The sequence below is a fragment of the Coturnix japonica genome, chromosome 2 (genome assembly GCF_054131305.1).
Source record: "Coturnix japonica strain WE chromosome 2, WE-NBRP24, whole genome shotgun sequence".
NCBI classification, from domain to species: Eukaryota; Metazoa; Chordata; class Aves; order Galliformes; family Phasianidae; genus Coturnix; species Coturnix japonica.
This window is the reverse complement of record NC_140664.1, coordinates 120,793,800-120,821,347: the sequence shown is the minus strand read 5'-3', so window position 1 is coordinate 120,821,347 and position 27,548 is coordinate 120,793,800. Positions and strand designations below refer to the sequence as shown.

General features: G+C 40.4%; 1 protein-coding gene across 6 annotated transcripts in view; it reads left to right on the top strand.

Moving 5' to 3' along the window:
• The window catches only part of FAM171A1 (family with sequence similarity 171 member A1), an 81,536-nt gene that overhangs the window by 35,063 nt on the left and 18,925 nt on the right, over nt 1-27,548 (top strand). For 3 of the 6 annotated variants that reach the window (XM_085540648.1, XM_085540647.1, XM_015853417.3), the window contains exons 2-5: nt 11,782-12,009; nt 16,333-16,425; nt 21,449-21,607; nt 25,926-26,102. In XM_085540648.1, coding sequence (XP_085396774.1) covers nt 16,383-16,425; nt 21,449-21,607; nt 25,926-26,102 — 379 coding nt within the window. In that variant the 5' untranslated portion in view covers nt 11,782-12,009; nt 16,333-16,382. Of the gene's footprint in view, nt 1-7,283; nt 7,416-11,781; nt 12,037-16,332; nt 16,426-21,448; nt 21,608-25,925; nt 26,103-27,548 lie in introns of those variants that run through there. The other 3 variants (XM_085540649.1, XM_032443083.2, XM_015853419.3) reach the window with 2 other exon arrangements.

Here is a 27,548-nt window from a genome sequence, read left to right as displayed (position 1 = left end):
CATTTCGGAAGGAAAGATGGGGACTCTGCATGTATATTTTCCATATATATAAAGTGGTTAACACTCCTCTAGTCCTCACTGTTGTTTATTTTTATGTCTAAATGTACTGGCTCTCTTAAAATAATGGATAACTGTTGCACGCTTATTTTTCTTAGCAGTTCCTTTATAAGTGTGAGAACAGGATTAGCTGAAAAAGAGGAAAAAAAATCCACTGACTCTATCACTGTGTGAAATACATATTTCCTTAGCTTCGAGAACCTGTCATCTCTATGCAGGGGAAGATCATGGAGCAGATCCTCCTGGAAGCTATGCTAAGGCACACGCAAAAGAGGAAGGAGATACAGGATAACGAGCATGGCTTCACTAAGGGCAGGTCCTGCATGACCAACTTTGTGGCTTTTTATGGTGGTGTAACTGCATCAGTGGACAAGGGAAGAGCCAATGATATAACGTCTGGACTTCAGTAAGGCCTTTGACATGGTCCCGCATAATGTCCATCTCTCCAAATTGGAAAGATGTGTATTTAAAAGGTGGACTGTTTGATGGATGAGGAACTGGTTATGAGACCATACAGAGAGAGTGGTGGTCAGTGACTCTGTGTCTGGATGGAGATCAGTGATGAGTGGTGTCCCCTGGGATCATTACTGAGTGAGACCTGTGCTCTTTAACATCTTCATCAGTGACATTGACAGTGGGGTCAAGTGCACTCTCAGCAGGTTTGTGGATGACACAAAGCTTTATTTTCATCTTAGGTACAACATAATAAAAAGTGTTTTGCCCTTTCAGAAGTCAGTTATTGCTCTTTTGTTTGTATTTTTTCACTTGCTTATTAGTTCCCCCAGTATATCCTGTTAATGGAACTTCTGTATGCCAGTTAATGTCATGTTATTTGGCTATTTAGAAATCCTTTTTTTCTGCTTCTCCTTTAAATACTGCTTGTACACAGTAGAACTCTTACCTACTATACAGCTGCTTGTTTAAACCAGCATAATACTTTAAAATGCTGGCTTAATGCATAGCCTAAATGGCCTACAAAACATTCATGTTGATGTCTGTGCCAAGGAAGCAGAGAGCCACTGGAATGTTTTCAGTTTCACATATCTGTTTGTTAATGGGAAAGTGAATGTATTTGTCAAACTGCAAATGCCAGCAGCCTATAGTGATAGTGTTACTTTTAAACAAATGTGTGTTTTGCAGCACGACCGCAGGAAGCAGAAGATGCAAAGTGAAGGAATCTGAGGGAATCTGTGTTGTGGGAGAGAGCTTAAGCAGAGCGATGTTTACAGCTATAAATATCTGAAGCGGGTTTATGCTGAAGTATGAGCAGTAACCCCTTGCTCTTGCCAAAATGGATGAACTAGCACATAGTCCAAGCATTCATCAGACTCCTGTCCTCTGACCAGGTTCTTTTAGATACTCCACCTGGAGAGGGCATGATGTTTTATAATGTGTGTATTTATCTGGAGATATTTATGGCTATTTGGAATTCTTGAAATAGCAGTGATAGAAAATATGCCGTAATCACAATACAATTGTAAGCTACTGGTAGCAAATAAAATACAGCAGTGGCAGTAGATAGGTCAGTCACTAACCCAGTGTGACCCCAGGTAGTGGTCTCTGTGCATCTTGGCACGATGCTGGGTGTCCCCATTCTCTGGAGAGGAAAACATGGGTTAAAACCAGCTCAAGGTCAGTGCTCTCATCAGCTTTCTTTTGTTAGTTCTTCAGTATTTATACATTGGACTGGCCAACTGTGACAGACGTTTGTACACTTTTAAATGAACTCAAGAAGAAACATTTCATCTACTCAACTGTAATGTAGTCAGTCGATCCACTCCACTGACGCAGCTGTTTATCTGAAACAAAGGCCACCCTCCAGTCCTGTTTGTGTTGACATAAAGTCAGCTTTGTTTGCAGCAGCTGTGGTCAGGCACACCCTGAGTTATTCCCTGAGCTTCATGAGTGCATCATCGTTGCCCATCTCCTCTTAAGCCTTATTCTGTTGTATGTGCATAATGGTCACAATGGTGTTTTGTGTTGAGATTATCTCTCAAGAGAAATTGGTATTCATAGATTTGTTTGATCAGTTACTTATGTTGTGGTTCATTGTTTTTCACTATTTTGGTTTGTGAACACCCAGAGCTTTCAGGGGAATACCAGCCCCTTCAGGCCCATCACAGGCAGACAGTTCCACACCACAGAGGACTTTGTTATTCCTAGCGGCTTCCCCAAAGCCTGGATTGTGCACCCCCAGCCTGTCAGACTGTTTCCCAGATGCAGCTGTAGTTGTGGGACACTTATGAGCACTGCAGTGTTCCAAGGTGAGCAAGAAAGACAAGGGTATGCTCCTAGTGGTCTTTTTGGTTACAGAAAGCTATGTAAGAATGCATATCAAACTCTTGTCTGGTTTTGCTTTGTGTTTTCCATACAAAAGAGGCTTGGAAAGAAAATGAGTGTTGCAAGTGTAACTGTGCCTGTACTTAGATCATGAGCTTACAGAAGAGCCAATAACTGCTGATTTACATAATTGACTTCAGGCATAGGGGAATGGAAAGTAATTTTTAAAAATTCACAATTTTAGTCTGATTAGTAATTTTTCCTCTCATGAAATAGTAACAGCCATAAAATTAATCCCCTGCCAAGAATTGAGATCAATATTACAATAATTTGAACTGAAATGAGGTTTGGTTGCTGAGTCAGTTGTTGCGTTCTGTCTATATATATGCAGCCGTCACAGCTAAAATACAGACAGTACAGCAGCTCAGTTCAGAAACGTTAATTGAAAAATTTATTGACTTGGATAGGGAGATTTCTTCTGCATGATTGAGATTGGATGAAGGAGTAAACAAAAGGCAATGACAAATGACTGTGTGTCCGGCTGAGGGGACTTTATGGTATTAGGAGGAAGGGAACTGTAGGGGTCTTATTTTATTTGATGATGTAGAATCATAGAATCGTTGAAGTGGACAAGATCATCCAACCACCTACCATCAATACTGCACCATTAAACCATGTCCCTAACTACTACATCTGCCTTTCCTTAAACGCTTCCAGGGATGGTGACTCCACCTTTTCCCTGGGAAATCTTTTCCAGTGTCTGATCATTCTGTATGAGAAGAAAAGTCATTTTTAACTACCTAGAAGACCTGGGTCACGAGTTAATTTTTTGGATTGTCCCAAGTGAAGACATGTGAACTTTGTGTGGATCAGAAAAATCTCAAGAACTTGGAGTTATCATAAATATTTTTGGAAGACACAAAAGCCGTGGTGAGAAGAAAACCAAAAGAAGCTGCAGCAACTGGCAAATTGACATAGAGCTCAGGCGTACTTCTGGGGGCTAGAAGGACTCACCAGCAACTTCCTTCCCCCAAAAGCCAACTGTGGCTGTAGAGGCTTTAGGGTGTTCAGGAGAGGTTGTAAGTCTTGCACAGAGCCCATGGGAAGAGCTTCACTGCTCCATTTCAAGCCCTTTCCTGTCACTGTCATGAGCACTGTGTTCTGATGGGGGCCTGGAGTTACTGCTGTAGTACAGGTACCTTAGTCTTGAAGTGAGAAACAGTCGATTATCTAAGGTTAATTCAGGTACAGATTTGCTGAAACTGTTGATGCCAAATATTCACCCAAGGGGTGTGAAGATAAGCACGATGACAGGTGTCCTTCCAAAGTGTCTGTGTAGGTGCAGTTTGAGGAGGGCTCTGGAAGTACAGTTGGTGATACGGCTGAGGTGACCTCATTATGGAGGAGCCAGGAGGGGTGGTCCCCTTCCTTTCTGCCCCACTGTTACACTTGGCCAGGAGACCTGGTGCCTTTCCACCCCCGCATCTGCCCGGTCTGTTGACTTTGGCACTTGTAGACGCTTTACTTCAGCAGTTTGGTTTGATAACCTGGCAGTGAGCAGTTCATTTTGTTAGGCTGGTGCTGCGCTGGGTTAGTAAATGAGATTGGCACAGTGACGGATCCAAGGGACAGCAGGGCAGCACAATAGAAAGAGGAAGAGCACATCGTGGAAACAGAAGAGTTTGCTCTGTAGACTCTTTGGACTCAGAGCAGCTGTGCTGGAGCAATAGGTTGTTAGCATGTGTGGTTTCACCTCTGTTTCATCTGCCTGTGCCAGCTGGGGATAACCTCTTCAAGGAGTGAAGCGCATATAAATTGACTGTTTAGTTACCTGAAAAAAAGAGAACGTGCAAGTGCCTAGATAAAACTGTAATAAAATTTTAACGCAGGAATTTGCCGCTGTATGTTTATTAGCTGACATCAGTGGAGTGCTCTGATGGAACTGCTGGTAGGCAGAGAGTCCCTTCAGCTGGGTTTCTCAGAGCTGGTGATGCTTTATTAAAAGCTAACCAGCAAAAAGCTGAAAGTACACTCTTCCAAAATGACATCTTGCTTTGCATTCACAAGTTTAAGAAATGAGTAGATTAAGTCTAAGATTGGAAATAAAAAAGTGCTTGTCCTCTCCCTGCCCCATTACACATACGCAGGTTTAATTAAACAAGAAATACATCTGCTTTAAATTGTTTTCATCAGCTGTTATTTATAGAATTAGGAAGAAGCCGTTCCAAGAAGACATAACGCATCTATTCAGCACAGCCATATACAAGGCTGCCCTTTCAGGCCCCCTCCCCAAACTGCTGATGATACAGTAGGTAGAACTGTGGCTTAAAATCCCTGGGAGCTGTGCAGCAGTTGAGCTCAACGTGTTGTTATCCTCATAATGTCTCAGAGCTGATGTTGCAAAATTGGCTGCAGGCTTCTTTGAATCAGAGGAGAATTCTAATGCTGAGCAAATGAAAAATATCAGTGCGTGAACTTTTCATTCCATGTTGATCTCCAAACAGAGTTTCAAAGCGCTCTATTAGGAAAAAAAGAGAGGTCTTTATGCTGGGATTACTTTTTCAGGTCTTGTAAAGAATGCGTTATGCGTGTGGCAAGATAAAGCTTTGAAACTCAACTTCCATCTGTGCTGCATGACAGTATCTTTATATAATTCCATGTCTGAAGTGCAGGGTTTGGAAATGAAATTAGTTTGTGTCATGCACAGTTCCTGTAGAGATCAAAGGCAGACCTGTTAATGCAACTATTGCTATTCATGAGTTTCATAGCCGTGTGAGTTTCGAGTTCATTATAAATGCTTTTTTTAATCACTTAACAATAGGGTATCGGAGTCTCATCTGGGCATTATGCGTATAACCCTCACTTTTTATTTTTTAATTAAAGCAAATTCCTACTTTTGTTCTGTTTTTTTTTGCCAAGAAATTAATTTTGGTGGTGATACTCTCGGTTCTAACAGGTCAGGATATGCAAATCCTCTTTCAAATGCTGGACGCTCGTGTGATGAATGTCTTTATTTTATTATCCTTTGGCTGCCCCTCCCTCCCCCTTGAATACGTGGTTGTGTAGCAGCCTGGTTGTCATGGGAAGTGGTGTAAAGTGCTCTAGTTTTTATAGCAGAGTTCCTTTTGTGGCTGTCCTATGTAAATGTGTGCATTAGAATTGGTAGATAATGTATTTTGAGCAAAACTAATGTATTTATCAATTCTAATTTTTGAATGCTTTGTTTGATAGATTTGAAAACGTGAAGAGACAGTAGAGCACCTGCTTGACCTTCATATCACACTACTGTGCTTTATTTGAATATTGAGTATCACGTTCAGTTATTTTAATTAGGGTATACCATTTCAGTACTCTGGAAATTAAATTCCTGTGCATTATGGAATACACAGCAGTGCCAGCAATGCCCGAGGCGCTTGTAGTGTCACGGAATGTGAGATGAAAATGCAGATGAATCAACCTGTGCTGCTTAGGAGGGCAGGAAGGACTCAAGTGAGACCTGCAGGCAGGTGGGCACCCCAGCTCCTGGTTGATTGTCTGCTGAGATGGGGTGAGCAAGGTGTGTCTGTTGGGCATCATGGATAATGGATGTCTGCTCCAGCTGTGAGAATGGGCTCTGCAGCTCTCGGTACAGCAGATCTCTACTGTTTCTGAAGAGCAATGGAAGGGGAAAAAAATATGGTCAGTTAGTTGTGTATCTGGGGGAAAAAAAATCTTCCTTTTGAGGTGTGATAGCTGTGATTAAATATTGCACTACAAGTGCTCCGAGCTTGCAGAGGTCTGTACTGATAGTCTTTCTCATGACCTGTAAAGCTGAACAATATTTATTAAATTCAGATTGAGGTGCTAAAAAGAGTCACCATAAACAGGCTTTTGGTCTCGCTTCATGAACAATATGGAACTAAACATTAGTTTGATTAATTCTAGAGTTAAACATCAGTTACAACTCTTAAACATCTATAACTAAGTTTTGTTTTTTGAAGAAGAAAATTAATCTTCTTTCGTTAGACGATAATCATCGTCTTTCAGCACTGGTGAATCTGCCATCTCATAAACTGTTCTCTTGTCAAATTTTCTTCCCACTAGGCAGTTATGCTTGAATTTTGCTTACACTCAGTGTACAGCTTCTGGGTCATACAGCATCTCAGTCTGGAAGTTCCTTGGCTGTCATTTCCTGTAGTTCCCCTGTTGTGCTCAGTGATCCAGCCTTCTCTCACAGTGCATGAAGAGGCTGAGTTCTTAAGACAGCCAGTCTCAAAACTGCTTTCCCCTCTTCTGGATTTTTACATAGCTCTTCTCTGAACTCCTCTGTTTCCTAGATTGGTAAAGTTAGGACCTAAGATCAGAGCCCTGTCAGGTGGTCCTTACTAGACCAGTGCTGTGGACAGAGGGAAGTGGAAATCTTTCTACTCGATGTTGCTTCCAGGGGGACCACGTCAGTTAAGACCCCTGTCTCTGTTTCTGGAGTGATGTTACACACACATCTTTTTTTTCTCATATGAACGCACTTTACTTTCTGATGTTCATTTTTCAGTAGAGACTTCTTGATAAAATACATTTAAAAGATATGTAAACGTTTGAGTTGGCATCTGTGGCTGGGGGATGTGAATGCTTCTTTTTCTAGGAAAACGGTTTCCTTTAGATAAATTAAAATCCTATTGTTCAGCTGAGGGGCTGACCTTGCACATGGGCAAGAGGTTAAGAGGCAGAAAGGCTTATCCATTCGGCGTGTAGGATTCAAAACCAGGCAGGCTGCCAACAAGCTCCAACTGTGAGGCGAACACAATTTAAAATGAAGCTCATAGTGTTGTTTTTTGTGTTATTGTGTTTTTTTTTAAAGTGAGCAGGAAGTTTTCTTTCTCTAATCAAAACTAGATAACTTAAATATTTTTCTTTGGTAATATCCTGACATTGTCCATGGATAGGGGACCTCCAGAGGAAAAGATAAGTGCTAACGGCCGCCTATTTCAGCCTGTTCCCAAAAGAGAGATCATCTGTCCAGCAGACATCAGAGGGAGTCTGCCTGGCAGAGGAGCGTGTGCGCAGAAACCAGATTGCGAGATTGGGACCTAAATAAGATGGTAATCTTTGATTCTCAGTCATTGTCATCACTTGTTCTGTTTGTTTCAGTGTTCGAGTTTTGACAGTGTGCCATCACTGGAAGTTTTTCTTCCTGTAGAATGTTACCGGCTTATTTGAAAAACAAGGAAAAGCAGTGTGGGTTTTTTTCACTTTTCAGAGTTTCGATATTGGTTCTTAAGTAAGTCGTCCTCAAACTGTGTTCACAGCGGTATAAAGAGGGGCTGGGAATCCAAGAAGTGGGGTTTTGGTTGTGGGAGCAGTTACTGTAAGGTTACTTGTGTTTCAGGGGAGGTGGCGTGGTTCATAAAGCAGATGGCACAGGAGGGATTGCTCAGGGAAAGTTTAGACTTAGTTAAATCTCAGAAATCAGATTAAGTGGACAGATGGGATTCTGCATTTCAGTGCTAACATGGAAGGCGTTTTTTTGTCTTTATTTCACTTTCCCAAATGATAACCTTGGAGATGCTGGTTTTCTTTATATAGCTGACGATAAATTTAGTACTAGGAAAACAGAGTTACACTTAAGCAGCTGTTTTCTTTATAACTGGTAGTTTTGGTTTGCTCTCATTTGAAAAACAAATAGAATGTGATTGCTGAGGGAAGACAAAGAAATTCAAGAAGTTTAGGCTAGAGTTACTTGCTTGGCCATATACAAACAGCAGCCTTGATCTTCATGGGATTTAACCCTGTATTTGCTATATTCCCCTTTATCTGCTTTTCCCACTTTGTTTAGAAATTCTCAAAGATAAGAGTTGCATGGTTTTCCAGGTCGCTCGATTTATTTAATGGCTGTAGGTGGCCCATTTCTGCCTGCAGTGCACACGTTCTTTTTGCTCATTCAAACAAGGTATGTTCACTAGTGTAAATGAGCAGCGAGCACAACCAGCTCTTGCCCTGGACAGGAAACACTGCTGTAAGAATGCAGCGGCAGGGTGTGTGTGCTGGTGGTGGCAGATGGCTGCTGGCTCTGCCTGTGCATACCCAAGTGGTACCGGGAGCCAATAGGACACCACAGGCATGACAGCTCAGGTCCAAAAGAGTCCCATTCACACCATAGTGGTCAGGATCCAGGTGAATTAGAGTTATCAGCTCAGGCATAGCCTATTGTGAATGTGGCTGGCATGTCTGGGGCATGAGAGTGGTCACAGTTTTGAATTCACCAGTCTGGAATCTGTTACCTCAGCCAGCTCTTCTTGGCTGCATAGAAAAGAAGCACCAGCACTGGCCATATGCCTCCTATTTCCAAGACCTCCTTCATCACATTTCTGAAATTTACTGCAGAGGTTTGTTTTCATGGTAATCTTTATAGATCATTCTTATCACTGTGAATGTTTTAGAGAGAGTTTTCTTTGGCAGTTTCAGTTTAAAGCTTGTGGTCATTCTATTGCTGTGGGAATCACAGTGATAACGCAGGTTCAGTGTTCATGACTTCACTGCTGCGTTAGATAAGGAAAAGAAGCTGCTGTGTAAGAGAAAACCTTAATTTAAGCAAATTATGGACATTTCATGTGTATGTCAGTGAAGATAATGCATGGAAAGAAAGCAGGGCTGTTCAGGCTGCTAGGATTTTCTGTCAAGGAAAAAGAAAAAAATCTAAATAAAAGAGGAGAAATAGCCTCAGTGATTTAGTAGCAGAACATCAGGACATATTGGGTTCCAGCCTTCATCACTGTCATTTGGAAACAGCATTTTGGAAACTCCTGTCTTTCCATAGCAGAAAAAGATGGTTGCAGGCTGCAGCCTGTATATAAGGAACTACAGAATAAAAAGAGAAATGAATTTCCTTCTGGAAATACTCATGGCTGGCTACCTCTCTTCGTCACTTAATCAATTCTAGTCATAGTGCCTATACTAAAATTCCGTCTATAGGGAATCAAATAGGTTTGAAATTTGAGTTATTTCTAATCTTCATCCTTGATTACTATTTATCAGTGTAGCTCCATGGCTCCTTGCTATGTATGGTTGTTTAAGGAAAGGCTTGCTTCCGTGTTACTGAGACTGGTTATGTGTGGTGTTCAGCTTGTCTTACTCCATTGCTTTTCTTTTAATACATGACCCATTATTCTTAGCCACATGTGTTCTGGGAAATGTTATGACTGATCTAAAGTTATCTGGCTTTAGGTGTATTGTTCCTACGGGTTCTGAAAATAAAAACTTGTATTGCTTTTTGTCTTAATGTTTGTAAATACTTGTAGAATTCATAAATACGTAGATACACAGGAATTCCTCCTTGTATTATTGTGGCTTCCTTTCATATGCATGAAATTCCACAAGTTTTTTGCTCATCAAGCAAGTTTTCTAAGGGGGCATTCTGTACATATTCACCAGTGAATGTGCACTGTTTTTTCAGTATATGTTGTTGACTACTAAATGCGAAATTGGGAACAAGTCCAGAGTCTTTAGTAGCTAAAATGTATTTCATGCTGATCCCCACCAAACTGGCATCATCCATTGCCAAGTTCTAAGGCGAGGGCTGTGATGATGAATTTCTCTAATGGGGATTTTGTTCTGGGCTGCCTGATATTTATACTTTTGTAATCTAGCATTTAGACAGAAGGTCTTTGCTTATTAAAGGACCCAATATCCTTATAGCTAAAATGCCCTTAGGATAGAGGTGCTGATATTTTGAAGGGTTGTATTAGATCATGATGTCCTTTTTATATTGTTATATTGCTGTGTTATGTTTCTCAGCTTACTCAGCTGTGTCATTTCACTACTGAAATTCACAACCTAGCTTTTGTTGAGCTCTTCATTGTTCTTGATGTGATGTCTTGCTGTTTTATATGAAAATCATTTCTTTACACCCCAATATACAGTATTAGTATAATAGAACTTTATCCCCAATACTGTTCCATAGAAACTAACGTGTTTCTGAATACATATGAAAATGAAGTCCTGCTCTCATTTCTGGGCAGAACATGAAGAAATGAGATGTGCATGGAGTGTGAACATGTTGCTTGTTAGTGGCTGCATTTCCATGACACAAAAATTGAGGGATTTCACAAGATATTGTGCAGCACAACCTTGTGAGATGAGGTAAGCTGAGGGAGGAAAGTTCATGGAAGAACAAGGTAGTTTCCAAAGGTGAATGCAAGGTCAGGAGTGTTGGGAGAGTGGGAGAGAAGAGAAAGGAGATAGATACTCATTTAGGAGAAAAGAGACAATCCAAGGAGTGGTTTGGTTGAAGCCATTAGAGCGTTGCTGGGTCTTTTCAACCCAGCATTGCATTTAAGTCATAGCTATTGGAGAGGCAACAGCTGCTACTTTACAGCATAAAACAGAAAAACCATTGAAGGCACAGAAAAATATCATCAATACAGAGGGTCCCTTTCTGAAGGACTGTCTTGCAGTAGCCACTTTGCTTTGTGTAGCGAAAGCTTTGTGACACAACATATGGTTTAATCATAAGAGTGTCTTAAAGTGGACAAATATTGTGCATCTGGAAGCATTTAAACAAGCAGTTAGTTTCTGGGAAAAGGACACGTTACTCAAGTAAAATATAGTTCATTGTGTTGGCTTTTGACAGTATGTCAGCAATATGTATGGTACTCCTGACTGGCTTAACAATCACTTTTCCACCACTTACACTGTTCAGTTGTGCATTGGGATGAGTAATTCACTAGTGATACCTGCTTGCCACTTCTGACACTCGGTGCTGTGATGTATTTGCCCCTTCAGAAGGAAGGCAAGTGAACAGAGAGGCAGGAGAGGTGTTTCTCTCTTGCCCATTGCTAGCACTCTGCATCCAACCTGTTTGTGCCCTGTTTTGAGGATAAGGGCCTGATAGTGTGGGGTTTCACTGCCCTGGTTAGGCATAAGCGGAGAAGCCCAGTACCAGCTGGAATGTTCAAAATCTCTGTCTGTATCACAGCTACATTCCCCTGGGCTCTGCTCACTCCTCGTGACTGCGAATGGTCTCATTGTAGAATCGCAGAATGGCCTGGGTTGAAAAGGACCACAATGATAATCTAGTTTCAGCCCCCCTGTTATGTGCAAAGTCACCAACTACTAGACCAGGCTGCCCAGAGCCACATCCATCCTGGCCTTGAATGCCTCCAGGGATGGGGCATCCACAGCCTCCTTGGGCAACCTGTTCCAGTGCTTCATCATTCTCTGTGTGTTCTTTTGCTTCTCAGAGACCCAGCACATGGTCAGCCTCATGATAGAGCCTGCAGTGTCTCTAAAGAGCAGCTGCCTGAATTGGAGAGCTGCAGGCCATGAAGAGAGGCTATATTGTCTCCATAGTTTTAGATGTTAGCATCTAGCTCCATGTCTTGTTGCCTGTTGCTGTGATAGCATGTTCTAAGTTTTGCTTCCTGCAGAAGCTGCTCTGATTATGATCACTATGATTGTTTGTCATTACAGAAGTAACCCTGAAAGTCCACGTGAGTGATGCCAGCACACATCAACCAGTAACAGAAGCCTTCATTGAGATTTTTACCAACCAGATCTCCATTGCATCTGGAACCTCAGGAGCAGATGGCACTGCCTTCCTCAAGTTTCAGTATAAATTGGGCAATCAGCTGATAGTGACTGCTAGTAAACATGCCTATGTGCCAAATTCTGCACCATGGAAACCTGTAAGATTGCCTGGTAAGAGATCTTTATTTTTGTTCTGAGGTAAGATTTTGCATCTAAAGGAAGTTATAATTTTGTATGATGTATTGTAATGCTTGCATTCCTGGGTGGGAGGAAGAGTATCTGTGAGTTGCAGAAATGCAAGGTTCTTTCCTCAGCTAAGCTGTGGCATCAAGGCTGTGCAGAGATCCACTCTCCTACCTGTCCTTGTTACATCAGTTTTCAAACAACTCTTGATGCTCTTACAGCTCCACAAATCATATAAATCTACTCCAGATCATTTTCTTTATAGGAACTCTGTTTTTAAGTGCTCTGTTTCAACAGCTGTGACGTACCAGTTCTTTTATCTCCCAAGATGCAGCAACAACTGTTTTCCTGTAGGCTGTAGTTTACAAAACTGCTCTGGACTTTCAGCTCTTGGCCATATCCTATAGGACAGTTTATATCTGCAATTATATTACCCAGATGTAAAGATTCTTTCTAACATAATTAACACGATTAATTTCATAATTAATAAGACATTCATTCCAACACAGCCTGGAATCTGTTGGTTATGGTTTTTTTGCTTGTTGCTTTTTCTTAAAAATTGATTTTGAGGGAAGGGATTCAGGCATGGTGTTGTTTTGGTAAGTCATTGAAGATTAAAGAGCTGTAGTTTTATACTGTTTCCACGAAATCTTTATTTCTACAGCTGAAATCTGAGCTTTGCTCAGAAAATAGATTCCTTTCACCTTTAATCTTCCCACATTGAAATTGGAGGATCATTTGCCATTGATTTAATTGGGAGTAGAATCCATTCTCTACCCTAAACTTAATCCTTCCTTTGATTAAAGAAACAACAAGTTACAACTTGATACCTCTCATGTTGATTTAATGGGTTTGCTCTTTGAATTACCCTATTAAAGAAATGTGACATAATAGTTCAGATCCCAAATATTTAGGCTATTATTTTTTATACTGTAAAGCTTCAATGTCTGTGGTGCTTAATAAACTCACTATTTATGTTTAAGTGCTCCCCTGTTATGCTTGTAAGTGGCATAGCATGGTTTTGAAAATGCAAAATGTTGTTGGTGGTGGCTTTAGTCTGGGTTCAGCGATGGGGAACAGTCAGCATATTTAAGTCTTGACTCTGCAGCGTACATCCTGGGTACTCACAGAAGGATCTTCATTTCCTGAAAAAACAGTACTTGTAGTCATCATCCCACAGACCAGATATGCCGTTCTGAGCTGCATTCCACCCACACCAGTGGTTTAAGCTCACGTGCCATCCTGTATGCTGTGGTGAATTAAATATATAGGGTTTTATTTCCACCGCCTCAGTGTGGAAATGATAACCACACGTGGGAGTCGCTTTGAAAGCTGTAGTGTGGTAATGTTTAAAGCACTGTAATAGGACTTTCTTGAGGTATCGCAGTCCTTCCATCATAGGCAAGATACATTAATTATGATCTTATGCTAAAAGACTGTGTAGCCACTGATCTCATGGTAGCTTTAAGAACCTAACGTCAAGGATTGTCCTCGTAGTTCAGCAAACAAACTTTTCTCATATTAACCAAAATAATTACTGTCTCTTTACCGCTTAAGCAGGAGGGTTATTTATTTATGTAATGATAAATGGCAGGAGGAAAAGATTAAGATCTCTTTCTCCATTAAACTATTTATCAGCAGAGCCATGACTCCGCTTATTAACAGTTCATTAATATAACATCACTTGAGTTGTTGAAGTGTTCATGATGGAAGATGTGCTCCCCTATCTGTTCTTGGCTACACGTAGATTTTTCTTTATGAATAATTCGAAAGAAAGTAAAACTGAATCTACTAGTTCATATTTAAGCAGATGTTTGGGGGAGAGGGAAATTACTGAGCTATCCCAGTTCAAACTAGTGGTAGTGTCAGCCAACACAAACCATGCAGGAAGGTGGTCCTAGGATCAGAGAATGCTTGCCGTGTTTCTGAGGGAGGAGACCTCATCTGGGAAGTGGTGGCTGTGCAGAAGACATGTAAGATGTGGTAGATGTATGTTTGACAATAAGCTTCTGATGTAGCACTGCAAGAAGAGAGAATTATGTGTAAAATAAGGAAAAATAAAGACTAAGGAGATGGAGCACACTATTTCAGCATTTGCTCATGGTGCAGCTGCTCTGGTAAATATACATTTAGTTCTGGATCCACAGTTCAAGAGGAATGTTTAAAACTGCAGAGGTATATCAAGAATGATGAAGGATTGAAAAGTATGGCATACAGGGCAACATTTACACAAGCATGATTTATTTTGTTCAGCATAGGAAAAGTCCAGGGATTGATTCACCATGGCCTTAAAAATGATGTCCTGTTTTTGTCATGCATAAAAAGATTGTGCAGAAAAGCCCACTGGAAGTTTAGGAATTATCTGTGCATTATAATGGGGTGTAAATGTAAAGCATTGGTGTGGTTTATTGTATTGAGCTCCCCAGGGTGTCTAAGTTATATCAGCTTTCTTCTTACAAATTAAGTTATTAAAGACAAACACATTTTGTACTTGTGACTGTGGTGCTGCTTACATTAGGCATCCTTACTTACATTGTGTAGATGTTTCACATGCAGACCATTTGAAAGGAAATTCTCAGCTGTCATTGCAATAACCGTGTGGTCTCTTTTGTTTCTAACATCTGTGCTAGAATAATTCAGGTGGAAGAGCCCTATGCCTATCAGGGTCCATCTGCCTGGCAACTTCAGGGCTAACTAAAAGGTATTAATGAGGGCATTGTCTGAATGCCTCTTGAATACTGACAGGCGTGAGGCATCATCCACCATGCTAGGAAGTCTGCTCCAGTGCTTGAGCATCCTCACAGTGACATATTTTTTCCAGTGTCCAGTGTGAGCCTCCTATGGCACAACTTTATGCCAGAGCTGCAGAGAGCGATGAGGTCACCTCAGCCTGGTCAGCCCTAGTGCCCCTAGTGCCCCTCCTCACAGCCTGTGTCTTACAGCCCTGTTACACACTTTGTTGCCTTCCTCTGGACACTTTTAAGGGCTTTAACATCCTTTTTATACTATATTGCGGAGTCTATACTGCACGTAGAATTCAGGATGAGACCACACCAATGCTATATGCAGTGGGAGGATCACCTCTTTTGACCAGCTGGCTGTGTTGTGTTTAGTGCAACCCAAGACATGATTTACCCCTTGGCTGCCAGGTCACACTGCTGGCTCATGCTGAGCTGCTCTCCCACCACTCAGCTCCCATTTTTGCCCATGTCCAACATTGCTCCATCCCGTGCAGCACCTGGAATTTACCCATGCTGAATTTCATACCATTGGTGATTGCCTGCATGGTCTCTGCTATGAAGAAAGGCATCTTCACTGAGGGGAAATGTTAAGACCACATGACAGTCTGAAGAACTAGTGCTGTTCTTATGTTCATCAGTTCTGGAAATGTTTTCATGAGCTTGTGGTCACTTCAGCATGGAACAAGCACTTCCCAGATGCAAGTATGGGATAGTGCCCAGGTATCAAACATGACTAGTCTGTATTAATTTCCTCCTCTCTTTCTATCTTTGAAAACCATGCATGAAGCACAGAGAGTTCTAATTCTTACTGTGTTTATGGGTACATGTTCTTATGGGTGCATGAATCAGATGTTGTTAGTGGCTAAGTCTGTGTGTAATTATGTTCTTCTGGGTTTGGAAAGTTTGGAATGAATTTGTTTCCTAATTTTTGCTTTCTGGGCATGTATGCATATATACCCTCCCAATGCACCAGCACCCACCCACCCACCCACCTTCTAAGGAATGTCTGCATCCAATGGCATGCAGATTTCTTGCAGCAAATGCCATTTCACTGTCCCTTTTAGTACCACATGATAGAATGATGCTGATTCTGCTATATGCAGAGGTTCTGTACTGTAGGTAGTGACTCAATATGGACATGCCGTATTTTAGACCCAATTATTCAGACTTATTCACTACATATTGCATTTCCTTATGAGTTTTTATGTAAGCATCTCAAAGTATTTATAAGTTAAGTTTCATTAAAATTTTTCTTATGTAAGAAGTATTCAGTTTCACCACAAAATTAATTCAGTCAGACTCAGTTAGAGTTTCACTCATCTTTATGTAATGACAAGTCTTTTTGTGGAGCTGGGAACTACAACCTGAAACCGTGCTTTCCACTGCACCTTTCTATTCTTTGAGCTGCCATGCATGACTATTTAGATGGATAAATTCACATGATTTTCCTCACGTGTATAATACGGTTTTTAGTTTGGGTTGCCAGTTTTTGCAAAATAAAATGGTATGTTCTGTTGTTCTCAAGTTTTGTTGTGATATATATCCCACTTAAACCACTTCTCTTCCACAGTCTTCTCTTCACTGAGTCTTGGCCTTCTTCCTGAACGCTCAGCTACTCTAATGGTCTATGATGATGTAGTCCAGATAGTCTCAGGATTTCAAGGTATGCTGATTTTTTGAAGTTGTAATTAAAACTTAAATGATGTTTCAAACAAAAGAGGTGCCAACCTGGTACTTTTAGAACTATAGTGTGGGTAAGACTAGTATTTTATGTGGAATTGTTATGAGTTCCCTGAGGAATGTTCCTCTCTGGGATGGTTTTACTGAATCGATTAATAGCAGAATTCATCCCTAATTGCTGTGACTAGGGAATTCAAGATACTTGGTAATAAACAGGCTTGAACTTCAGTGTGCCATCTGAGAACTAGATATTAAATTTCTTTGTTATCTACTGGATGTTAGATCATCTAACTTCATCTAATCATCCTTGCAGTAAACATTTTCTGGTGTTCTTAGTGTCTAAGAATTTACTCTGATGTTAATTTTCCTTGTCTCCTGCTGTGAGTGCTAGAGGCATAAACTGGAAATACATGTATATTGCTAATATATTAACTTGCTTTCCTTAATTACTTCTTGTGAATCCCTTAGCAGACTGACTGCAATCCCACATATTACAATGAAACCCACTGTATTAGTACGATAAAATCTGGGTTCCCTTTCCATAAGGCCAAACACAGAAGTAAAGGAAACTGTAGTATCAGTCAGATGAACACAGCGCAACTTCTGAATTACACAGTAATTCAGTAATGTTCACCTAATCTGTCAGGGATCCAAACCTCCCTTAGCACAACTGAGCTGATGTGCTGAGGTAAGTCTGTTAACAGAAGAACAGAACTTTTAAAAAAGATACTTTAATGAGACAAAACAAAGGGACATCCTTCCTGTGAGCACTCCTGATCGGGCATAAACTGTCTTATTCACATGCATTAAGAGTACTGTAATGTTAAACTCTTGCAGATAGTTAATAAACAAGGGAATAGTACCTTCATTAATATATATTCATTAATATATAACCTTATTTTATGTCTGCAGCAGAATAATACAATTATGACTTCCTAATATCTATTTTTATGGGGGAAGCCATCCAGACACAACAGGCTTTTCATTAATGAGAGGACTAGATCTGACTGAAGTTGAAAAAGCACCAAACAAATGACATAGCTGCTGGAATGCTCAGTGAGGGCTAGAGAGCAATACAGCTGTGGTGCATATATTCTGCTGCTTGAGAGGTGAATTAAATAATGGAATAAATTAGATGGGCAGTGGGCTGTATTAGATCATAAGGGATTCCACTGGGCAAACCATAAAACATTGTTTGCTAACTGTATTCTAACAAGATTAAGTAAATATTCAATTCTCACACACATGTGCTAATATTACACAACTCACTTAAAAGAAAAATACTCATTTTTACAATCTCTTTTCTTAAACAAAAAATCAGGGGCAAAAACAAAGCAGGGAAATGTAAGGGCTAGAGGGACACTTACCAGCCAAGTGAGACTCTTACATATTTTCCTTGTAATCTTGCTTCCTTCCATGAGTTAATCTAAGATATATTTAAATTAGAATAATATAACTGATTATGATGGTATAACAGGGAAAGAAAATAAAAGAAGAAAACGTTACTCAGAGTATTCTAAGAACTGGAATTTGAACTTCTGTTTTTGCGCAGTAAAAACTATTCTGTGGTACCAACCCACACTCCTTTCCTTGGGAATTGTCTTATGATGAAACCTAAATGAAAGACAGCTTAGACATTGTACCAGTGTATGAATGAAGCCTCTCTGATCTTGATCCAAAATCCTTGTGACCTAGTTTTTCTCTATAACTTCTCCAGTTTATTTCCCAGTTATTTCAAGCTGCTGCAAAAGAGTTGATCTGGAGTCACCTTAGTGCAGAAATGAGAGCAAAGCAGAACTTATTATACTAGGAACAGACTGGGAACACTGGTGTTTGAAGCACCAATCAAAGGAAAAGAAAGGCATGTCTAGTACAGTAAGTTACTGGTTGTTTTTGAATAATTAATCAAGTAAGCAACTTATTATGCAATTGAGAAGCTTGTTTTGATGCAGCCAAGCTCATTTTCACGATGGCCTTACAATCCTCTGCTGCATCCTGTCTGTAATTGCAGGAGATAGAGCTTGCCAGCCCTGGGTCATTTAAGTTATTTAATACCAGCAGAGTGAAGAGTTGAACTTCTGCATTCAGTGCGTGGGAACTGTATTGGTGCCCTCTACCTGTCTCTGACATGTGAGCGATCAGGGCATTAATGGATTGCATTTCAGATATTACTTCACATAGACTGAAGCTCACCTGCCGGCATGGTGCCACGTGTCAAACATCCAGCATGGCAGGAGATGCCTTATAAGAACTCCTTGAGTTGTGCACAGGAAAATGGGAAATGACAGCTTTAAAATTGTGGTTCATGTGTTGGCAAGTGGATGTCTTTACGCCGATATGAGCAGTGCTCAGAGTCCTGTTTCTTGCAGCACTCATTGGGTGGAGGGTTCTCACGTGCCATTTTTATAGTGAAGTCTGTTTGGGTGTGATTTTGATTTTTCAAGTCAAAACTAGACATATTCTTTAATAATAAAAACTGTAATATTGACCTGTTCCCCGTGGTAAGTGCTGACTGGCTGAAAAATACTCTGTTAAAGAAGCTGGTTGACATAAATGTGTTTTACCACTTCTGATTCCTTCAACAAGAGTGCATTGGTGTGTATTCTAGAAGTGTGGAGAGAGATGGCAGCTGGGGGGCTGGGCAGTGTGCTGGTGGCATAGCACTACGCTGGAAGGGAAAGCAGTGTTCCTGGTGTAAAGAAAGCCGTGCTTGGGTAGCCTTCAGTGTAGTACCTAGATCTCTAAACACCTACTAATGCATTTAGCATCTTGGAGGCACTGAGAGGTGAATATCTTTGTTCCTATTTTTAGAGAAAGGAAGAGAGAGATGCAGAGGATGAGCAGCTTGTCTGATGTCCCGGACTTGGCCTCATAGAAAGGAACCAGATTCCTTGGGGCATTTCAATATGAAAGAGCTTGTTAGTCTAGGATGTGAATTAAGTAGTTATTCTGTACTAATTCATTGTATTTATAAGCACAGTCTGTCTACACAGGAAACTATTTCTGAGTAGCTTACACCTTAGAATTTACATCCAAATTCAGAGTTGTACAAGTTTCCTGTTGGGTTTGGGACTTAGCCATGAACATTTTGCATTGTCTGTAGAATTCAAGAAATAGAGGTTTGCTTTGCCCTGGGAGCTCTTTGCAGTCCCAGTGCTACAAAATAACCAATTTTTAATAGAAAACTCCAGAGCCTGCCCATTAATTACTGCACTGATGGATTGAACAACAGTTATTTTGTTTTTAATGCTTAATTACTTGTATCTTCAGAAATACAATGCCAGTTTTTGGCAACTCAAATAGTTTGTCTCAATCAGATATTTAGACAGCAGAAAATCCTAAAATTTTATATGGAACGGATAACGATAATATTCTTTGTTGTATTTTTTTTCTCTTTTGTTACTGGGGATGCTTATTGGTATAGGACTCAGGAACTTGCACAGCAGTGTGCTCAATGATCTATGTTTGAACAATTGCATCCCCATGTACAGCAAACTGTTATGGTACTGTAAAACAGGAGGGAGATAGTCTTCCCCAAGTTCACTTCAGTCAGTTCATTTGGAGTGTTGTCCTTTTCCATTTAAACCCAGACATTGGCTAAGATTTCTTCCCTCTTCACAGATGTGTTTTTCAATGACTATCTTAAACATGAAAGCACACTGCTAGCCTTAAGATCCTTCTGTAAGTAATTCCAGGTTTCAGATTTTTTAAAAAATGTTTTACAGCTTATTCTTGCAGAATTACCAGAGAAATGACAGCTAAGTAATGATCACCTCTTTGGAGATACTTATGTGCCAACTAGACGTTTTTTGCTGGCATTACAAAGTTTGGTCTCTTTCTTACAGCTCTTGCTGTAAAATAATTCAAGAAAAGATGCCGATCATTTGGCTAATGACTTTGGCAATTGTAAATTTCAGGAGTTGAGTCAAGCTCTTTAATCTTTGTCTCAGTGAAGTTATACAAAGCTCAAAGCTGCAATCGCAGACTAATAGGGGAAAAGAAGCAAAACTATTTTGAGTTGACATATTTAAACCACATTGCCAAATCCAAAGAAAGGGGAAAAAACCTGTTAGCCTTTTGATTTTGTGCTCTGGGGGTGTGTTCTTTGAGTGTTCTAAGTGAGCTCTGGAGAACACAATAGTGTTCTGGTTTAGAAACTAATTTGCATGTAGCACACAGAAATTTGCAGATGGCGTCTTGCTGTGTGTTGCTGAACAGTACCAATGGTAAGCATCCACTGGAAAAGTCCATTGACTTTATAACCCAGGATTCAGTTCTGTCACAGTAAAGTCCATTCAATTAACACCTAGCAACCTTGAAAAAACTGCTAAAGCTCTATCAGATGACGGAAAAATGGGGAATTACATGCTAAGTAATCTGTTTCTGTTTAGATGTGTTCTTTGCATTGGAAAGTATAGAAACTGCTTTCACCCATTCTTTGTCAAGAGAATGATTTTATCCAGTGGCTTAAATAGAAAGTGACTGTTGTGTAGTACATTGCCACAGCTGAGTAAAACCAAAGTGCGGAAGTTACGTAAGTTAATTGGGACTGCAAGAAGAATTGTTTCATAGAACTTCACTTCAAAGAGCATGAATTTATCTTGCTATTTCAAAAGAGACAAAATGTAAACAAAAATGGTGAGCTGGGTACTTGTCTGAGCTTTCACACACGTCACCTCCAAATTTTGTTTTAGTTTCAGTGACATTCTTTAAAAGAAGCATGAAATTAAATTTGAGGTGATCCAAGGAAATACCGTAGTTAGAAAAGCTTCTGACATTATCTGCCTCAGCTGTTTTACCCAGAGATGCTTCTAGGAAAATAATGGCAATTGCAAAATAAACATTAAATACTGGTTTTCCTCCATGAGCACTATGGCTTTTGGATGCCTGTCCTCCTCAAGCTATTTTTACTTGTAATATAAAAAAAACTACCCTCTTGATGTGCTTCCATAAATATGAACTCCTTCTGCCCACCTTAAATATAATGTCATTTTTAATGTTTTTAGGTGCACGGACTCAGCCACAAGTTCACTTTCAGAGAAGATCAGTGAAATTACCAGAGAACACCAGCTATAGTGATCTGACAGCATATCTGACTGCAGCCAGTTCACCCTGGGAAGTGGACAGTTTCCCTTACTTGCAGGGATTGGATGGAAATGGAACAGGTAAACCATCACTTCAGTTTTGCTCTGATTTTCTATCAGTCCAGGAACCAACAAACTTTTGATCATGTAATTTTTTCCATCCAGTTACAGTGAACATTCTTTAAAATTTGGATGGCATTATTGGTTCAACTGTTCTATCAGAATGCTGTTCTAATGTGGAGTTTTGATGTAACAGAATTCACGTGGTACTGACATCAGCTGGTTTTTGTGCTGATAATCATAGTTGTAGGAATCAGGGTTTAAATTAATGCAAGGAGCAAGGTCCCTTCTAAATGGAAGAACTGAATAACACAGAGGAAGATTCCCTGACCTTGGAAGGACTGAGTAACAAGTTTGTTGCAGTTGTAGTTTTGAGCTAAGTTTCTGAGTTTGTCATTTGGCGTTTGCACATATGAAAATAGATTAATGTGAAGGAGAAAAAGAGAATTTATATTGAGGATATGATAAAATTTCTTGTTTAATTTCTATATAAAAAGAGCGAAAAATCCTAAATATCAAAGATTTTATAATGTTGTTTCAACTAAGAGTTGTTTCAGTGTCTTTTAAGATACTTTTCAATCTAGCTTTGGCCAAAAACTGCCAATTCTTGTAGCACCAAAAGGAAAGTACAGACTGTGTTAAATTCAGAGCCACAATACATTTTTGTGATTGCAACTGCTTGTAATTCTTCTTGCACTTCTCATTTAGTTTTGGCTGTAATAATTGGTGTTGCGTAGGCTAAAGCAAAATGGATGAATTGGGCATAGAAGGCTTGAAATGCTTCGACTGCTGTGAAAGGAAGAACAGTGTGTTCTCTGTGGCCGTACTGGGTTAGAAAGAAATTAATGGACTTCCAGTGCAGCAAAAGCAATTGGGATTAGGAAAACCTTGCTGTGGTGTGGGTTGTTTAAACTATAGGATCGAATGCTTGAGGCTGTTGGACTGATTTAGACAATCACCTGTCAGGATGGCACAGGCATAGCAGAGCCTGCTTTGAAGCAGGCTAAATAGCCCCTTGAGGTCCCTCCCTGCTGTTTCTCAGGATACATTTACTTGTGATGTTTTGATCTAGGTGACTTTGAATGCTAGGTCATGCGAGTAAAGGGTATGTGACTGAGCTTTCTAGTTTTCCCTCAGGGGGAGAAAAAAAATACCAACAAACAAAATAAACTTCCCCTTCCCTTTGTACATATCTGAATACCTCATTTTCTATTACAATTAGAAATGTGTCTGCTACCTTATTCCAATCCTTCCGTCTGCTTCAGTGAGTACATCTCATCCTATCCCTTCACCTGTCATTTCCTCATTCTCATCTTCAGCCTTCTGTTTTCTCTGGCTGTCTGTACTCAGACAACTTCTAATATCTCTTATCTCTTTCTAAAAGGAGGGGACGTACTTATCACATTCATCTCTCTGTCTACTTCCTCACCTCCTTTCCTTTTATCTCTAAACAACAAACTGTTGGGTAATGTGTGGAGAATTCCTCTCTCCCAGTTCTTTTCGTAGTGCTATGCAAACCAATTTCCCACACATTTATTTAGTGACATTTTGGCAGGACCAGTTGTCGCAGGAACTGCACCACGAGGGCATCACCTTCCTGTTTTAAACACCTGGACTCCTATAAAACAGCTTAATGCACCTTCGTGTTTTTAGTTGTCTGTATATACAGACTATGAAGGGATCTTCTGTTTTTGAGCGTGGATGCCTTTGATTTGACCTTTATTAACCTTCAGTTCAAATTATGTGCCAGAAGACCAAAATGAGTGGCAAGTAAATGAGTTCTGATAGACTCTAAAGAGTCTTGTCTTCTGAATGCTGTGGCATCTACTATGGAATAATATAAACTATGAATATATTCATATCTGCACTACCGTATAGATAGTATATTTTTAGTAGGAGTTTCTCTAGCCATGGAACTGTTAAACTACAAAGTCCTCACCTTGGATTGACTTCCTTTTCTTCATCTCTGAGTGACATGGTGAACATGTCACCTGAAAAACTTTTGAAGAGATAAAATTGAGATCATCCATTGGGGATTTAAAATTTTCTGCTCCAAAGAAAGAAGAAAAATGTGAAAAACTGTAGAATTCTTAACCAATTTGCTGAATGCTGCCCCTCTACCCAGTTGTTCTTCACTGTGTTCTTTCAGTTTCTGTGTAGGTATGTAGACTTTGAGAGAGATCCTCTCATTTGTTTAGATCAGCTCAGTTCTGTGGCAGGTATTTATCCAGAGTGATTTACAGCTGTTCTAACTAAAACATATTCTCTGTGAGTTCAGCAGTTTATTACAAAATCCTAAATGGATGCTTTAGTAGTAACATGGGCCGGTAAAAATTCATTGTGTGATCATGCACGTTCCAAACATAAGCGTTCAAACATGTTTGCTGAAAGTAGCGATATACCTGTATAGTGTTAGCTGGTTGTCTGTAGTAGTCACAGGCTGGAGAGCAGTAGGATGGTTTCACAAAATACCCTTTTGGCCAGTCTGAGCAAAACCTTCCATACAGCAATGGACAAAGTTGGCTAATTATCATTTCTCCTGCTGGGATTGTAGGGAGTCACGTCTGAGTCACAGTGGATTTTCCTCTGATGTTTTTTAGAGCTCTTTACAGGTCACCAGAAGTCAAAAATGGCAACAAATAAATGAAAGCTGACATTTATTGAAGTCCGTTCCCATTGAATCTGTGCACGTCCTCATCAGTTTTACAGCATGTGAGAGTTTCATAAGCATTGATTTCAATTTACCTTCACAACTGAATGGGGACAAATTTCTCTATTTAATGGACATTTACATACTGTACAAGATGGCAAACTGAAGGTTTTTTTTTTTCTACTTGCCAGAGATCCATGGATTTCAGAAACTTCATCTCCTAATGTAACTTCAGCCCAGTGCAAAGCAAAGCGTCAGTGCTCCTTAAGTAAAAAAGATGCAAGCAGTGTTTCACCATCAGGATGCATTTTTGGGGCTGGATATTCATTTTTACAGATATTAGGCAGGTATGCTTTATCAAGAGAGGAATTAAGGACTATATAACCTTATCTGAAAATAAGTACAGTACAAAATATAACCTAGTTTTAGATATTTATTTAAAGGTTTCTAAATCTAAAGTTGCGCTTTTGTCTCTAGGAATCTGTGTAAGCTAGAAAGTGATCAAGAATTAGCAAGAGGAATTTAATTCCTTAATACTGCCTAACAAGCACAGTGACCCAGGTGCAGTGATGTGGGGGCAGGCATCAATAGGGCAGAAGTTACAGGTACACAGGAAGGCAGTGGATTAAATAATTGTGAATCAAGGAACAACTTTTCCCACCAATTCCCTCTCCTCTGCTTCCCATTGTATGGCTGTGGAGGTGTGATACAATGCACTGTTGGAGCTCATTATATCCATAATTGGGTAGGGTGGCATCTTTCCCCGGTCCTATATTTGAATTCTCAGAACTTATTTTCTGGTGGTTTTTTTTTTCTGCTATCTCTGTGGCTCTCTTATATGGCCATCTTCATGCTCCTGTTTTCTCAGCAGTTCAGGCCCTCTGGAAGCCATCCTCCTGCCCCTCAGTTTATAGGCAGTCAGAGCCCATCTGTGCCCTTGGGTGTGCTGCCATCCCTCCTTGGCCTGTTGGCTGTGGAGCACTGTCCTTGAAATGTGGGAAAGACATGTCAGAGTAGATGCTGTAGTAAATAAGCCAACTGCAGAGTTACTTGTGGTTATTTCCCAAGTCTTTAGCTTGGTACCTCTAGAAAAATTGAAAGAATTTAAAATTCTTGGGAGTTTTGGAGTCTTTTTGTTTTTGCCGCCTCCACTCCTTCTGCCCTTTGATTGTGGTGTCCTGACTCGGGCAAGCTGGCTGTCACATGAGGATATCCAGTTCAGTAAGGGCCATTCCTACAAGCTGTCTGTTATGAGGTGTCGTAAAGGTCTTAGTGCTTTCCCACTGGTGTCTAGAATGTGTTTGGCTTGATGAGGACCGGCACTGAGATGCTGTATGTTCCTGAGGACCCCTTGTTGTGACTTGGTGTAGCTGATGGACAGATGAGTGTTGGGCAGAAATGTGCTTTTACAGGCAGTTTATGCTGGCATAAGGCAACTGTTTTACAGGCAGGGTGTAATCCCTCACTGTCAACCAAACATCCCCATTCGTTTCCTCACCTGCAGACTAAGATTAGCCCTGTGTCAGGATCAGCAGCTGCACAACCACTGCACTTGTAATGTGGGGAAGATTAATGCTACTTTCCCTTGAGAAATATGTCAGTTTGGTGCTGTGATATTGAACCACATGGATATGTCTTAAACTTCAGGGAAGTCTGTAGTCATAATTTTAATTCATTCTCCTGGTACAGGAAACAGCACAAGGTATGACCTCACCCCCGTCGCTGCAGTCAGCGTCCATCTCCTGAACAGCGATGGTACTCCAGTCCCAGTGAATGGCCCCATCTACGTAACAGTGCCTCTGCCAACTAACAGCAACTTGAAGCACAATGCACACGTTCCAGCATGGAGGTTCGACCAAAAATTTGGTAGGTCACATTTAATAATGATTCCCTAGATGGCTTCATTGGTCAGAAACTAGTGTCTCACTAACGTTTATTGTCTTACGCTATGTTACGTATTAAAGTCTTCACTGGAGTGTACAAAAATGTGCTTCCTGTCTAAAAGAAGAAAAGACGGTGTTGTTTTATTCAAGCAATATGTAGTATTTGTGCAAACATACTTGAGTAGCATTCTGTGCCACTTCTTGACAAAAAAAATCATAAATGTAATATGTTGCAATTATTAAACGTTTTACGTAAAACCATCCTGAGGGAGCTTGATTTCAGGCAGACAGAGAAACAAAGAGCTGTATCAGCTGCAGCACTGAACTGGAAGTCTGGAGAAATGGAAACTAGTCTTATCTTTGCCACCAGTCAGCTATTTGGCCTTTGGTCCATCTCTTGTCTCTGCTCAGTTTCCTGTCTGACACAGGAAATATAATAGTGACTTCTTTACTAAATCCCTCTGAGATTGACTAACACCATTAAAGAAGTACATGTAGGTGAGTTAAAATACTTTGAGAGGACAAAATACCTAATGATGTAATCTGTAAAATTTTACACTGAGGATAACTTTTGCTATTGTGAGCAGCATTCTCCAGAAATCTGTGTTTTATTCTCTTGGGGGTTTTTTGTTTGCTTGTTTGTTTGTTTGCTAAGGGTTTGTTTTTCCATTGGTAGCTTGTATGCTGTGCTGACCTTCTTTATACCTTCAAAGTGTAAAGGAGCAAGCATTTAAATCTTGTCCTGGTAATTCCACTTCCACAATTATTTCGCTGTGCCCTTTGCATTGTATACCAGATGATTGTTAAGGAAAAGAAGTCAAGAAAAGAGAAAGGCAGAGGATGTGAGGCAGAGAGGAAGAAAAAGGACACAGATATGTGGGGTTGTGCAGATAATCAATGGGGCTTTGTCCCTGCGAGGCACAGGTTTTGAGCCAGTCTGTGATCACATCCAGCAGTGGAACAACCAGCCTGAAACCATTGTGCTGGAGGAAGGGGAGGGGAGGGGGAAGAGGGAGGTGAAAGGGGAAATAATGTTTTTGCTTCCTTCCTGCCTCTGTTTGCTGAAATAGGTGACTTTTTTGAAATAGCGTGCCTGATAAATCACTTGTCAGGAATTGCTTGTATTAGGGAGCAGGGCAGTAGGATTTAATAAAGAGTAGTTCTGAATACAGTACAAAAATGAGTGGTAGAAAAAGAGTGTGATAAATGGATTCAACAGCAGAAGCGTTGGTTTTGTTGTGGTGCCCTAGCAGTGCGTCTCACTTACCTTCTGCTTGACACTGATTTTGATTTGTGATTTTAGAAAGTAGTTTATTTTCCCTAGTCAGAGACAAGGCTGGTAAGACTGGCTCACGTTTACGTTCTCCACAAGAAACAGTCCATCCCTAATCCTTCCTGCCAGCTGTGCTACATCTGAAGCCTGCCTCAC